The 13217-nt window shown below is 34.4% G+C and overlaps 1 protein-coding gene across 15 annotated transcripts in view; it reads left to right on the top strand.

Annotated features, from left to right (window-relative positions):
* The window catches only part of LOC106151030 (rap1 GTPase-activating protein 1), a 135313-nt gene that overhangs the window by 115235 nt on the left and 6861 nt on the right, over positions 1-13217 (top strand). For 12 of the 15 annotated variants that reach the window (XM_086996209.1, XM_086996195.1, XM_086996196.1 and 9 more), the window contains 7 exons: positions 7935-8022; positions 8486-8569; positions 9663-9743; positions 11352-11399; positions 11638-11826; positions 12119-12355; positions 12796-12879. In XM_086996209.1, the coding sequence (XP_086852335.1) occupies positions 7935-8022; positions 8486-8569; positions 9663-9743; positions 11352-11399; positions 11638-11826; positions 12119-12355; positions 12796-12879 (811 nt within the window). Of the gene's footprint in view, positions 1-1691; positions 2548-5978; positions 6899-7934; positions 8023-8485; positions 8570-9662; positions 9744-11351; positions 11400-11637; positions 11827-12118; positions 12356-12795; positions 12880-13217 lie in introns of those variants that run through there. The other 3 variants (XM_086996203.1, XM_086996208.1, XM_086996197.1) reach the window with 3 other exon arrangements.

Raw genomic sequence — 13217 nt, 5'->3', positions numbered from 1 at the left:
GCATGGCCTAAAAGTTCAATTATAACCGAGGAAGAGCACTCAGAGAGTGTAAACCTTTGCCAAGGCAGCTCAATTCCTCATTAGTATAAATTATCTATCAATTAGTAAACTAATTGATTAATTAAACCAAGTCCATTTTTGACCTTTCCTGAGTATTATTATCAAAATCCCTTCATAACTTTTTGCATTACAGACAAACAGAGAGATAATTTTCTATAACAGTTAATTAATCATTGAATCATTATCAAAATCTAATCATTTCTGACCTATTCTGAAAAATTCATCAAAATTCATCCATATCTTTTTGAGTGACACTAGTGACAAATAGAAATACAGACTGAAGCAAAAAAAAAAAAGAGCGTCCATCAGTAAGATTTGTTATGTAAAAAGACAAACATTAACTGATCATTAAGACTACTCAACACATCTGTACAAACAATAGCAAGATTCCAAAAAAAAAAAAAAAAAAAAAAAAAGAGAGAGAGAGAGAGAGAGAGCACATAACCCTCAACGCAGCATAATAAACAAGAAGTGAGGTTCACTTGGACAATTTATGCACCCAATCCAAGCATGTCACCTTATTGCAATATTTGCTAACTCCTTGTAATAACTTGTGTAGAAACTAGTCATGTCAGTTGGTTTGCTGCTATTGATACTGCATAAAATCGATGATATTAGAATTTTTAATCCTTGAGCAGATCCACTGCTGTTGTCTGATGAGTCAGGAGAGGTGACGTGACTGACGCAACCACATGAATTTTTCTGCCAAGTAATAACACCATGTTTAATGCTTTTACCTCTAAAAATACAGTGATAACAGGAAACTAGTAATCAAGTTTACTTAAATATTAGGTTAATAAAAACAGTAACAACATCAGATGACTGACTTTTGAGAAGTGAGACAGCAATGACACTAATTAATTAATTTAATAAGTAAGCCATGCTCAGCTGGTTCCATACCAATCAAATATTTGATTGAGTTCTTCTGTGGCATAGTGTTAAAATAATTGTGACTCAACTGTGGAACGGTATGAGTAATATGGTATTAAAAAAAAGTTGATGTGCATTGTGGTCTCAGATGTTTTATGAAGTGACCACTTTGTGCTAGCATTGCAACATAACATTACATAGGACTTCAGAGCTGTATCTCTGCAACAGAGGAGCAAGAGGACTGTCACATTTATTAGACACACAGATATACCTTTGTGCACATAAAATATCACTGATGCATCAAAATGCATTGGAAACACAAGAGGACAGATACATTTTGAAAGATTAGATGTTATGGGACAAACATTTCTATAGGTGAGAAATCCAAGGGTAATACCAATATGTGTAATATTGTCTAAGAGACAGGTGTGTTCCAACAAGATGTCCGAACACCTGTGTGGGTCAGTTTTTATTCAAACTTTGATCAGTTTCTCACCTGGCCATGGGCTAATGTGGCACCTGTGTTTGGGACAGTTTAAAATCTAGATTGATGGTCAAGACGAAACAAGGTAAGAAGAGAAGGGTGGACAGTGTACCTGGATAGACAGACAATGACCAGGACTTAATAGACAAACTGTTGAATGAGTGTTATAGACAATTCAAAGTTACCTGTGCATTGCTCATGACTTAATGAGAGGTCACACCTGAGTGGGTCAGTTAATCCAAATTGGTCCGTCTGTCACCTTAACAGGGTTTAATTGGCCAGGTGACATTAGAGCTGTGCCGCTCATTAAGATTAATGAGTGACACTGGCTTTGTCCAGCTGGGTTACCTTGACACAGACTGACCCCTCAGGGAGAAGGGGGGCATTTAAAAGCAGGTGTTTTTCGGGGCTGGGATCACTTAAAGTCTGGACACTCGCAGGTGCACATCCAGTGAACTTGGATAACAGTCAACTTGGGTACTGGCTTAGCTCGTCCTAAAAGAGAACTCTGAATAGGAAGGATTATTGAACATTGCATGTAGTATTCCACACTGCAATCTTTAATGCATGGCTCTCATTAGCAGCGCTTCGGTCTGATTAGACGAACCTTTTTTCCGGAGGAGGATTAATGCTGAATTATTGATCATGATTGGATGCGACAATACTGTCAGACACTGAGAGATGAGTGTTGGAGATTTGGTTGAGTGACAGCACTTTGACGGAACTGCATAGCTTCTGCAAGGTTTTTCTTTGACTAGCTTAAGAAAGAAGAGATAGAGATTTGGAGGATTATAAAGGTGTAGTGACTATTATCAGATGTTATGACGTGAGCTGCATAGGCGGACATACTCTCAATCTCCCTTGATTCGGATGTCAACTGTGACGCATTCTCTGGGGTATAAGACACTTAGGGCTTTTTGAATACGTGTATGTATATATATCCTTAAATGTAAGAACTGAGTCTCCAGTCACTTGTTCATACTCTTAGACAACGCCAACGACAACGTCAGCAGTATGATTAATTCGTTCAGTTTGAGGAGTTTAAGAGACATTTTAGGAAGAAAGAAAAAGAAGTCTGACTCAATGAGGCTTCCAAGAAGATGGAAATCTGCCATGTCATTCCGAAGTTTCAGGTAGATGTCAATTTTGTTTCTTCACTCTTTTAGTTATTTGTTGTTATTTCTTGTCTTTGGGTTTATTTTATCATTAATCTTCTAAATGTTTATTGGCACAAAATTTTATTGGCACAAAATTTCACCTTTCAGTTTCATAAAAAAAGATGACATCTGCATTGGATTAAAAAGATGTGGTATTTTTTATTTAGGTAACTTGCTAAATTCCTGGAATTAGTACTTAATGATATTTTTTGTTAAGGTAGGGATGTGGCTGATCTGTTTTTTGTAAACCAACATTTGAATCAAAAAATATTGTTTTATAACAAGAACCTGTTTTGTACAGCATAGTGCTTGACTAAACCCAGCATACTGCTGTCATATTGGTATTTCTGTGAAAAATACTGTTTCATCAATTATAGAAGAGCATGGGCAACTAATAGAAAAAAAGTGGAGTAAAAGAGTTCAGATTTCCACAGGGTGTGAAAATGTGAGCTTTCTACTTAGTACACATTCAAATGAATGGAGCTTTAGTTGCTGAAAATTTGTTTCAAACTAATAAGCCTGGTGTTGGTAAAAAAGTACACAAGTTATCTCCATGAGATTTTTTTCTATGAAAGGTATAATGGTGATCTCTTCAAAACAAAAGAATTAAAAATTGACAGAATGGTGACAGTGTCATTTTTAAGCTGAATTTGTTAGTGATCAAGTAGATAAAATAACAGTGGGTTTCTTTAATTTGTATGTAATGGTTGTTAAGGAATTCATGCAGTATTTTTCAATTTTAATATCCCCATTCAATAACCATTATGATAGATATTAAATTTGATTACTTTAAAATTCTAATATATCTTTGTAGATTTTTTTTATTGGCACATAAGGTGAGATCCTTATACAGTTCAAATTGATCAATTAATTAATTTAAGAATATTATGATTGAATGTTATCTAAAATAATTAACTGAGGAATGACACTTTAAATTTTATTCCCTTCCTTAAATCAAAATGTCTGCTGCAAAATTGGATATGGTTATACTGTGATCTACAGGGGCGGATCCAGAGATATTTTCTGACAGTCTTCCAAATTATCTTTGTTGATCCATCTTCCATTTTTGACCGTCTTCCGACAGAAAACATTAGATGGCTGACAATGTAAACTTGAAAATCTGACCGTCTTCCAGAAGACCCAGAAGACGGCCTAAATCCGCCCCTGATCTATGTGTAAATATCACGTTAAAACTTTGTGTATGAATTGTTAATATGACTACTGGTACGTTGGCGTTAATGTGGCATTTGATAAGTAAAAAGTACAATACTGCAATAATTAATCCAGAAGGGGCATTAACATACAGAATTATTGAAAATCAATAAAGCTGTACATGCAGCACTTATTTGGACAATCAATCATAATGAAGGAGAATTCACACTTTCCCAAGCTACATCGCTGGACAGATCTTTATTTGATGGAGATTTTGTAAGTGAGAGTAGATGATGCTTAATTACTGGACACTTCTACAGCATAATTATATATCAGAGATCAATAGATTATGCCTTACACTCATAAAGATCGGTTCCAAAGTGATCCATCTATACCTAGTGTGAACATGTGCTATAATTCCCATTCAGTCATAAATTAGTGATGGGAAGTGCGTGATGAACACTAATGAAGCTTATGATCCTTACTTGTTTTTATTCAGTGATATATCCTGTTATTGTGTTCAAAATACAGACTGTGTTGGTGGATCTTAGAGATGTTAACAGGAAATATTTCCTCAGAAGTTTTCCAAAATGCCTGCAAGTGAAATTTTGATTTGGCGCATTGTTCTGCACTGTATCCATATATTAATGAATGCCCTTTCACAAATGATTGGTGTTGGTAGACTTAGTTAATTCTACTGTATTTAGATATTAGTCCTGTTTGAATTTCCAAACCCTGTCGTAGTATTGATACTGCTTCTTGATATTTGATATTTAAATAAAGAATGATCTTTGAAAGTCCCATGTTGATTCCACATTGGGGTCATTACATAAAAATTACATGTAATATAAGGTGCTGCAGATATCAATTATGTCAAGGACAGGAGTGTGAAGCAGCTTGTTGATGAAATGATTTATGTACATGTTGATGCTACTGTTTCACCTGTGCAGTGACTAAGCCTGTAAAGGCCTCCCTGATAACATCACGACTTTCTGACTTGTCAATGGTTTAGGAAATACCCAGTGGCAGTATTAAGCATAAGTTAAGTTAATAATAACCTGTAATTATTTCTTCTGGGAAAAAATTTCACAATCACCTCTGTGCAGTAAAAGATTTTTGGTGAAAGGATAATAGTTTATAACTGTATAATTTTACATCATTCAGATCAAATTAAGACAATTTTAATGTTTAAGAATTCTTTAAAATACCAGAAAGTTTAGCTTCATATTGTGTTGAAAAATTAGGCCTTGGAATCTCTTCCCCCCCCCCTTTTTTTTGCATTATGATCTTTAAGTTAATGATTATCACATTAGTAAATTCTACATGATGAAAATATAGGTTTGATGATAACCAAATGTTGTTGAATAGGTTTTGTTATACCACAGACTGGCACACACAATACCGTATCTAAATGTGTCAGTCGAGTACTTCTTGTTACTTATGGTCAGTATTTGTACCGGACAAATGTGTCCCTTTTTTGGACACTTTAAGGGGCATTTTTAACAGGACACAATTTTTGTGGTTATGTCAGGCCTATTTGTGTCCTTCCTTGTGGACAGTACCACCTTTCTGTGTGCTGTCCCGTGACATAGATTTGGAAGATAGCTACTGATTTTAAATGCTTTTCGGGCCCATTTTTTTATTGTTTTGAGGGGAATTTTTATTTTGTGTAAATTTCTGTCTTTTTTCTCGACGGATCTGAAGCAATGTTGATTGAAATGAAAGAAAAAAAGAATTTTTGAAATTGACTAAACAATATAACCAAGTTAATTAAATCACTTGAGCAGTTGTTGATGAATCTTTAGTCAATAAATCAACAGCAAAAAAAAAAAAAAAAAAAGATGACCATTTATATGTCAACTTGAGTGAAATTCAGTGTGTGGTAGTTGTAAGCCTGGTTGGTTTTTAATGACTCACTGTATAAAATAACTAACATAGGAAGGAGGACACTTGCAAAGGGTGATTCAGGCATATATACAAGTATATATACTGTTGAGGTGTCACTCTTGCATATTTTTTTATGAACCCGGACACGAGAATTGACAGTTTATTTGGTGCACTATATATTTATTAGGTGTACTTATATTTATTGTGTCATCGTTTTTTATTTTTGTGGATGCCAACGGTGACCGTTCTTCGGGGACAAAAGTCAGCATGGTTGTATTTTAAATCTGTGGACTGATTTTGACAGTGTTTTTATATGGTAGGATCAGATGGATTATTGAGGTTTACGACATGTGTGGATATGGACTATGTTTACCTTGTAATGGCACAGAACTGAAATAGACCTGGGAGAGTAATTTGCTTTGATCATATCAGTGGATGATAATACCTCTGGCGACCTCCTTAAGAAGAAAGGAAGAAACTTTAGTCATCCCATCATCCCGGAGGTTATGACAAATTAACTCCCAATTTTTCCTCACCTTCCATTATTACAATTAATGACAGTGACAGCTGAACTAGGATATCAATTAATGGCATGATGAGATGGTTACTGTGAGCTATAATGAAGGATGTGTATTATGAAACTCACTACACACACACATCCTGGCATAGGTACATATAGGTGTAGCTGTCATAAAGAAAAAGCAGCACACACATTTCCTGTGTGTTAACCATTGCACAAGCTTTTTGGAAACCAGGATCCGAGTTAATGTATGTGGGATGTTAGCTGAATTTTAGACTGATTTAACGTATTACACAGCAACAACTGTTCAGCATGGAAAGGAATTATCATGTGAGAATGAACAGTTTCATTGGACCTAGAATCAGTGTAGAAAAATGTTCATGAAGATAAGAGCCTTGCTGAAAGTGATACAGTAGAGGAAAGGAAAGTGAAACAAACCCAAGCCAATGTAAACTGTACAGTTGAAATTTTAGAATTAGATGACAGCTTGTTATCAGAGGACTCGAAGCTGTATCTTATTCTTCCTGCCTGATAAACAGGAGCTGTTCTATCGTGACAATCTAGGACACACTGTTTTTTCCATTATGATTTGATTGGCCCTTGACAGAAGGATTAATAGACTTAGTGTAATTACTAATTATTTTGGAGTAAAAGTAGAGACTGGAAATCGTAATCTTGGATGTGAGCATTGGAGATGGGGAGAACAGCTATGATGAAACTTAAGCTTGAGAAAGCTTCGCTGTTGGAAGAGATTGCTAAGAAATCAAGGTAAATTTGCACTTATAAATGTTATTTAGAATTTAGTTAAGGCAGATTTAAGAGGTTAGCACGTGTACAAAAAAGTAGCTGCCAAAGTACTAATTAACCAGTCAACTTCATATTATAAGCCCTTTCTCAACTTCCTTACCCCCCTTAACAGAATGGACACCTGGTGCTCCCCCCCCCCCCTTTCCAGTAATAAGAATTTTTATCATTTGAACATGTCCTCCACTGTGAGAAAGGCCCAGGTTTCTAGATAACATGCCAATATACGAGTTAGGTTAAGAGAGTTGTTTGTGCATTTGTTTCTGGTGATATTCAGCAAGACAGCTAGATTGTTTTATTCATACTCTGTAGATTTTGCTGAAAAAGTGAGTACTGACAGTTCCCTGTGCATGTAGATAGAGGAAGGGAAGTTATTCTGTCAGCTTGTTGCTATTTTCTGAAGCATTTTTCTTTTACGTAGAGGCAGATTAACACATGTAAGATTGGTTAAATTTGACTTCTGAAGAAATCTGCCCAATGAGTACTGCCTTTGGTGACATGCAATTAAGACACTTTGCACTGATTGGCTTAGAGTTTCTTATGATTGACATTCATCGATTGAAAGTCAGTTAACCTGCAATGACGTTGAAATAAAAGATCAGCATTCAGTAAGAGCGATTAGTATTGGTGGGATCAGAATCGAGGGCTGTTAGTTTTATGTAAAGATCAGTTTAATATTTAAAATTGCATTATGCCTCGCCTTTTGCTTACCTGTTTGCCACTGACATTGAAAAGATCGACTGCCAACCAAAGGTTGTTATTACATGTGCCATTTTATTGCTTTTTTAAAGCTTTTTTTAGATTTTTATTTGGGCTTTTGAGAGTAATTTTACTTATTTTTGCTTTTTTTTTTTTTTGGCAGAGATTGTATTATAGTGCTACTTCACAATAAGACAAAATTTTAAATGCATCTTCTGCTTCCACAGACATGGAATTACAGAGCTATAAGACATTTGAGGTTGCCTTATTTGTTTATTAGCAACACCATTTTTTTCTCCAGGCGCCAGGGAATGGACGGGAACGTCTATTGTGAGAAACATGTTCCGGCGTCCAGGATGCTTGCGGACCTTGAAGTTGACAGGAAAGCTGTAAGTTGTATTTTTTTATTTACACTTCACTGTTAATTTCTGAAGCCTTCAAAGAGGTGATTGCTTATTGTGGGAAATATCAGTTATTAATATAGAGTCTTCAAATATTTTCATTGATGCTCCTCGTAACTCGGTGAAATTTTCTGTGCAGTGGCTCTAAAAAAGTAAATCCTCATCACTGTTGAAGTAAAGATATCAATTAGGTGTTTTGTGAACCACCATAACACTGTAAATTTGTGTGAATATTTAAGCTTTTTACCAAAAAACAGACATAATTTTGGGGGTATTCATATAATTACACCATATTGTTTTTAGAAAATTGACTCAATTTCTTTTTCTTTTTTAGACCAATGATTTCAATATATTTAAGCTTTTTACCAAAAAACACATAATTTTGGGGGTATTCATATAATTACACCATATTGTTATTAGAAAATTGACTCAAATTCTTTTTCTTTTTTAGACCAATGATTTCTTTGATCTCTTGGAGCGAATGCAGAGTCAGCGTTTTGACGATCAGCGATGTGAGATGCCGCTTAATGTGCAGGTAAGACCTACTGATTGGTAATAATAAGGATTATGTAATAATTCAGTTAAAGGCCTTGCTTTCATAAGTAGTGAATCTAGGTAACTGAACCAGCTTGCCACAAGAAAGAGCAATTTGCACTTTCCTTTTTTCGTGGTATTTTCACAGGAACAAACATTCTGTGTAATCTTTGCTAATTATACTTAGCTTGTTAGCTTTCACCATTCAAATGAAACTGCATTTTATGTGAATCTAATAATCATCCACTAAAGAAGCGAATTGAGTGTCATTGGAGTTAGAATATGTCAGATTCTCACCAGGTTACTGAAAGAGTTGTTAGGGTATATATATGCTACATATCCTGAAGGTTCGATATCCCAACGGTGTGGTATTGAGAAGATTAGCTATCCCAAAGGTTCCCTATTCCAAAGGTCTGCTCTTCTGAAAAGTTGGTATTCTGAAGGTTCATAAGTAGGAAGATCCAAAGAGTACAGATATTGGTGCAAAGATAGTAAAAACCTCAAAAATGAGTGTACACATAGCAAAATGGCTTCTTTGGCAAAGAGGTCGGTGCTCGCTCTGATTATGCAACTAATGCAATTTGTGAATTGATATTACAGCATGAATAAACTTTTTTGGAATATCAAACCTTGAGAATAGAAAACCTTCCCAATAACAAACCTTTTTTTCTTGGGAATAGCAAACCTTTAGGAATAGGGATCGATTTAAGGCCAAGTGATCCTTAGTTTTTGGAACCTTACGAAAAGCAAAACTTTGAAACATAAAGCTGACTACAGTTTTAGAAAGGGTTATCTGCATTGTTTTCTAAGGTTACCAAGTTTTGATTGTCACCCACTGACCTTTGACCTACCAGTTAACCAGGTTAAAGGATTGTTTAGGTGCACATGCAAGATGTACTAATCACTCTAAAAGAAGAAAAAGGCCAAATGAGATGCAAAGTGTACTATTTTTGATCAACCTAAACAAGCTTTAAAGGTACCCATTTCTAATTCCCTGATGGTCAAGAGGAGCAAAAATTAAGACAGTGAGAGTTAGTGATCTGTAATTAATAATAATAAAGATAAATAGTACTATTCTATATCATTTCTTCCAGCGATATGATTTTGTTGAAATTTTGCTGAGATTGCAATCTCAAAGAATGGAAGAGCAGCGTTGTGAACTGCCTTGTGGGAAGGTTAGGCATAGCCCATATATCTTGTACTGCTATCATCGTCTGCACTACTGTTCTTTACTCAACAAAAAAAAAAAACTATTATAATGGCATGATTTGGCTTTTTTGTGAAACATTCACAGTTAATAAACCATAAGGTTACAAATTATTGATTTACAAACATTGACCTGGTATAATAATATGTTTAGTTAAAAATCATTTATAAAAAAGTTCCTTGATTTTAAGGTTTCTAAGTTAAAGAACACCTGGATAGATTTTATTTTGTTGAGTACTTTACATATGTTATATGTTATCACTTTGCAGCAAGTATCAGATAAGGATGACATTCCTCCATCTCGACAAATTTATATGTCTCTATTGCTATATACATGTGGTTCTCTATGTCCTTTAATTGTTGTGACTGTGGGATACTGATAGTTTAGAGTGCCTATGCTGATATAAGTGCCAAATAAGCAATTTTTCATTTGCATATTTTTTTTTTGCCACTGTAAGATCAAAACTAAATAGTGTGACTATGTGCAAGTATTTATAGATATATGTGAAAGTGTGTCTCTTTCTGTTCATGCATGCTCTCACAGTGTGTGTGTGTGTGTGTGTGTGTGTGTGTGTGTGTATGTGTTCGTTCACGAGTGGTGTTATATTATGTGTGCAAACACCAAGGACTATAAGCAGTTTGTTCATTCATTTGTTTTTCCTTTTATTATATATGTTATTATATATGATGTGATTCTGTGGCTGAAATCATTAAGGTGTAGGTGTAAGATTTGTGGAAGTGGTAAAGGCACTGATGTTGCTAATACACTTGATGCTCTGGAGGTAGAAACTGTTGGATGGTCACATTCACAACTTATATTTTCTAATTTGTTTTGGTCTAATTTTTTTAAATTTTTTTAATTTAGTTAAGTTCTTTTGAGAAAGGATGCCGGATTTCTTAGATGCAGCAATTGCCTGAATATTCCAATATCTATATCACAGAAGTAATTTTCTCATCTGCCAATGTGAGATTATGACTTATCTTTTATTAATTTTAACTTATTCTTGCTGTGAATGCGACCACTGTGTGTTGTGTTATATGGTGCATGGGTGTCATCATATCTCCCACAGCTTCAGTAATTCTAGACATTTCCTTAAGAAGAAGTCTGCAGTAGTTCTCTGTATGAACTGAACAAGGCCATATATGAGCCTTGGACTGTGTTAATTCGTTGCTATGACAACTGATCACAAAATAAGTCTCTATTTGTCACTTAACATGTTTTATATTTAAGATATATGTTTAATGTGTTTTACTGCTCCCATAATACTACTGAAGATATATTTGTACTCATCTTCATAAGATCTGAATATGCATTATGAAAATCATTTAGAAAAACATCAGTTTAGACAACTTTAGGTCCATAAAATAACTTTAGTTAGTTACTAAGACAACACATAAATATACCTTTCCTTTCAATTTCACTGTATTATCAACAGCTTTGCAAAAGTAGAAGCGTGTTAATTATTCATTTATCCTATACAGGCAAAAGAGCGTGATATAGGAGTTTAGTTACCATGACAAAATAACATTTTTTATTTATTTTTATAGGCATAGGTATATTTATTTTATATTTATAGGTTAGTTGCCAAGAGAGAAAGCATAGAGCAGAGAGCACAGTAGAGATGGTAAGTTAGTTACCATGGCAACAAGCATATTTTATCACCATTGGTCATAGTTGGTACTAATCCAATTCCATCACTTAAGATGTATTTGTACAGATTTAAACATACAGTAGAAAGAGATAGATGTCATAACCACTTATATGAATAACCAGATGAATCATATCCCTCTCTCTCTCTCTCTCTCTCTCTCTCTCTCTCTCTCTCATAATCATAATGATAATATTTTCAATTTTGATTTTAGATCTTAAAGGGCCCTGGCCCCTACCCCATGATATCTGTGCCTACAGCAGGTGGTTACTGGGTAGATGGGACTGACCACTCCTGCCCTCTGGATAATGAGGGAAACCCTACTATGGCGACACCTGTTGGGCCTTATAAGGTTGAAGATGATGAAACAGTGTTAAATTATAGGAGACATTTCTTAGGGAAGGTGGGTGTTATATGTACAGATTTTTTTATGTATTGATACAAAATTGTTAAATAACAAACTTAACAGTACATGGCATTTTGACTCCTTTCTTTTGTATCATGGTGATTTTTATTCTTGTGCTTTGGATTTATCAGAAGAGATTTTAGATTGTTAATGCTATGAATTTTCATCATAGAAAAAAGTCCTTTGGAACAACAAGTCTATATCAGTGATTCACTCATTCTTCATTTATCTTGAAAAATTATCTCAAAAGGGAGAATGTGACAAATTGTTCTATATTTTCCCATTCTAGGAACATTTCAATTTTTATGCCATGGATGATAACTTGGGCCCCATAATAATGTCAGTGAAGACAGAAAACGTGTCCTCCCAGGAACATGTTCGTATTATCCTTAGAACACACAGAGGCACGCAGCACGAGATTGTCCCAGTGTGCAACTTGGAACCACTTCCAAGTCCTGCGCGAATGGCTAAAATGATATGCGATGATATCACAACTGAGCATTTTCACCCTGTATTGTTTCCGAAGGTTGGTATTATACATTTTACTGTAGAAAGAAAGTTGTTATTTAACTATCATAAGTCAACTATCGCATTTTGAATATGGGTCTTATTGAGTTTTTAAATAGGTCACCATACTTTATTTGTTGAAAGCCATTCATTTGAATATATAAATATTACAATACATATATTTGATTAAGAATAAGTCTTTGGTGAATTGTTGTCCAAAAGCAGTTCAGCCAATTATTTAACAAATTTATTCCTTAACCAGTCCTCTTTGTATCAAGGCAGGCAGCCAGAACAAAATTAATAAAATATTATACTAAATTAAATACTTATACATTTACAATTTTTTATGTTGGAGTGGATGACAGTTCTGTCAGAAGTTATTCTTGATTATGGATGATTATCAATAGTAATCACAGTATGTTGGGATGTTTAAATTGATAATTATTTTTCAATTTGAAGGGATCAGAGATGATTGTCAACTACGATGAACACATTCTGACAAATACTTTTAAGTTTGGGGTCATATACCAAAGATTTGGGCAGGTAAGATTTTACATTTCTTTATCTATTTTTTGCTCTTGATAACTGTTAAATTTATGTTAAACATTTGCTGTGTGCCTTATTGTAGGATAGATATTGATCAAGTTTCAAAAAGTTTAAAATTATTGTTGTAAATATTCAATTATACATTGTTTTGGTAACAAAATATGAAAACATTGCACTGACTTTCAAATTGATGAGAAATTTTTCAATTTGCAAATTTCTGGGAAATTCTAATGTTCTGACGTGGATTTTAAGCTTGGCAACAAATTAAAAACTTTTTAACCAGATATTGCAACAAGGTAAGTGCAAATTGTGCACATTGTCATATCGGAATTACA

This window comes from Lingula anatina, chromosome 9, assembly GCF_051362555.1.
Source record: "Lingula anatina isolate TDL-2025a chromosome 9, LinAna3.0, whole genome shotgun sequence".
In the NCBI taxonomy this organism is placed as follows: Eukaryota; Metazoa; Brachiopoda; class Lingulata; order Lingulida; family Lingulidae; genus Lingula; species Lingula anatina.
Note: the sequence above shows the minus strand (reverse complement) of the source record. Positions and strands in the feature narration are given on the sequence as shown.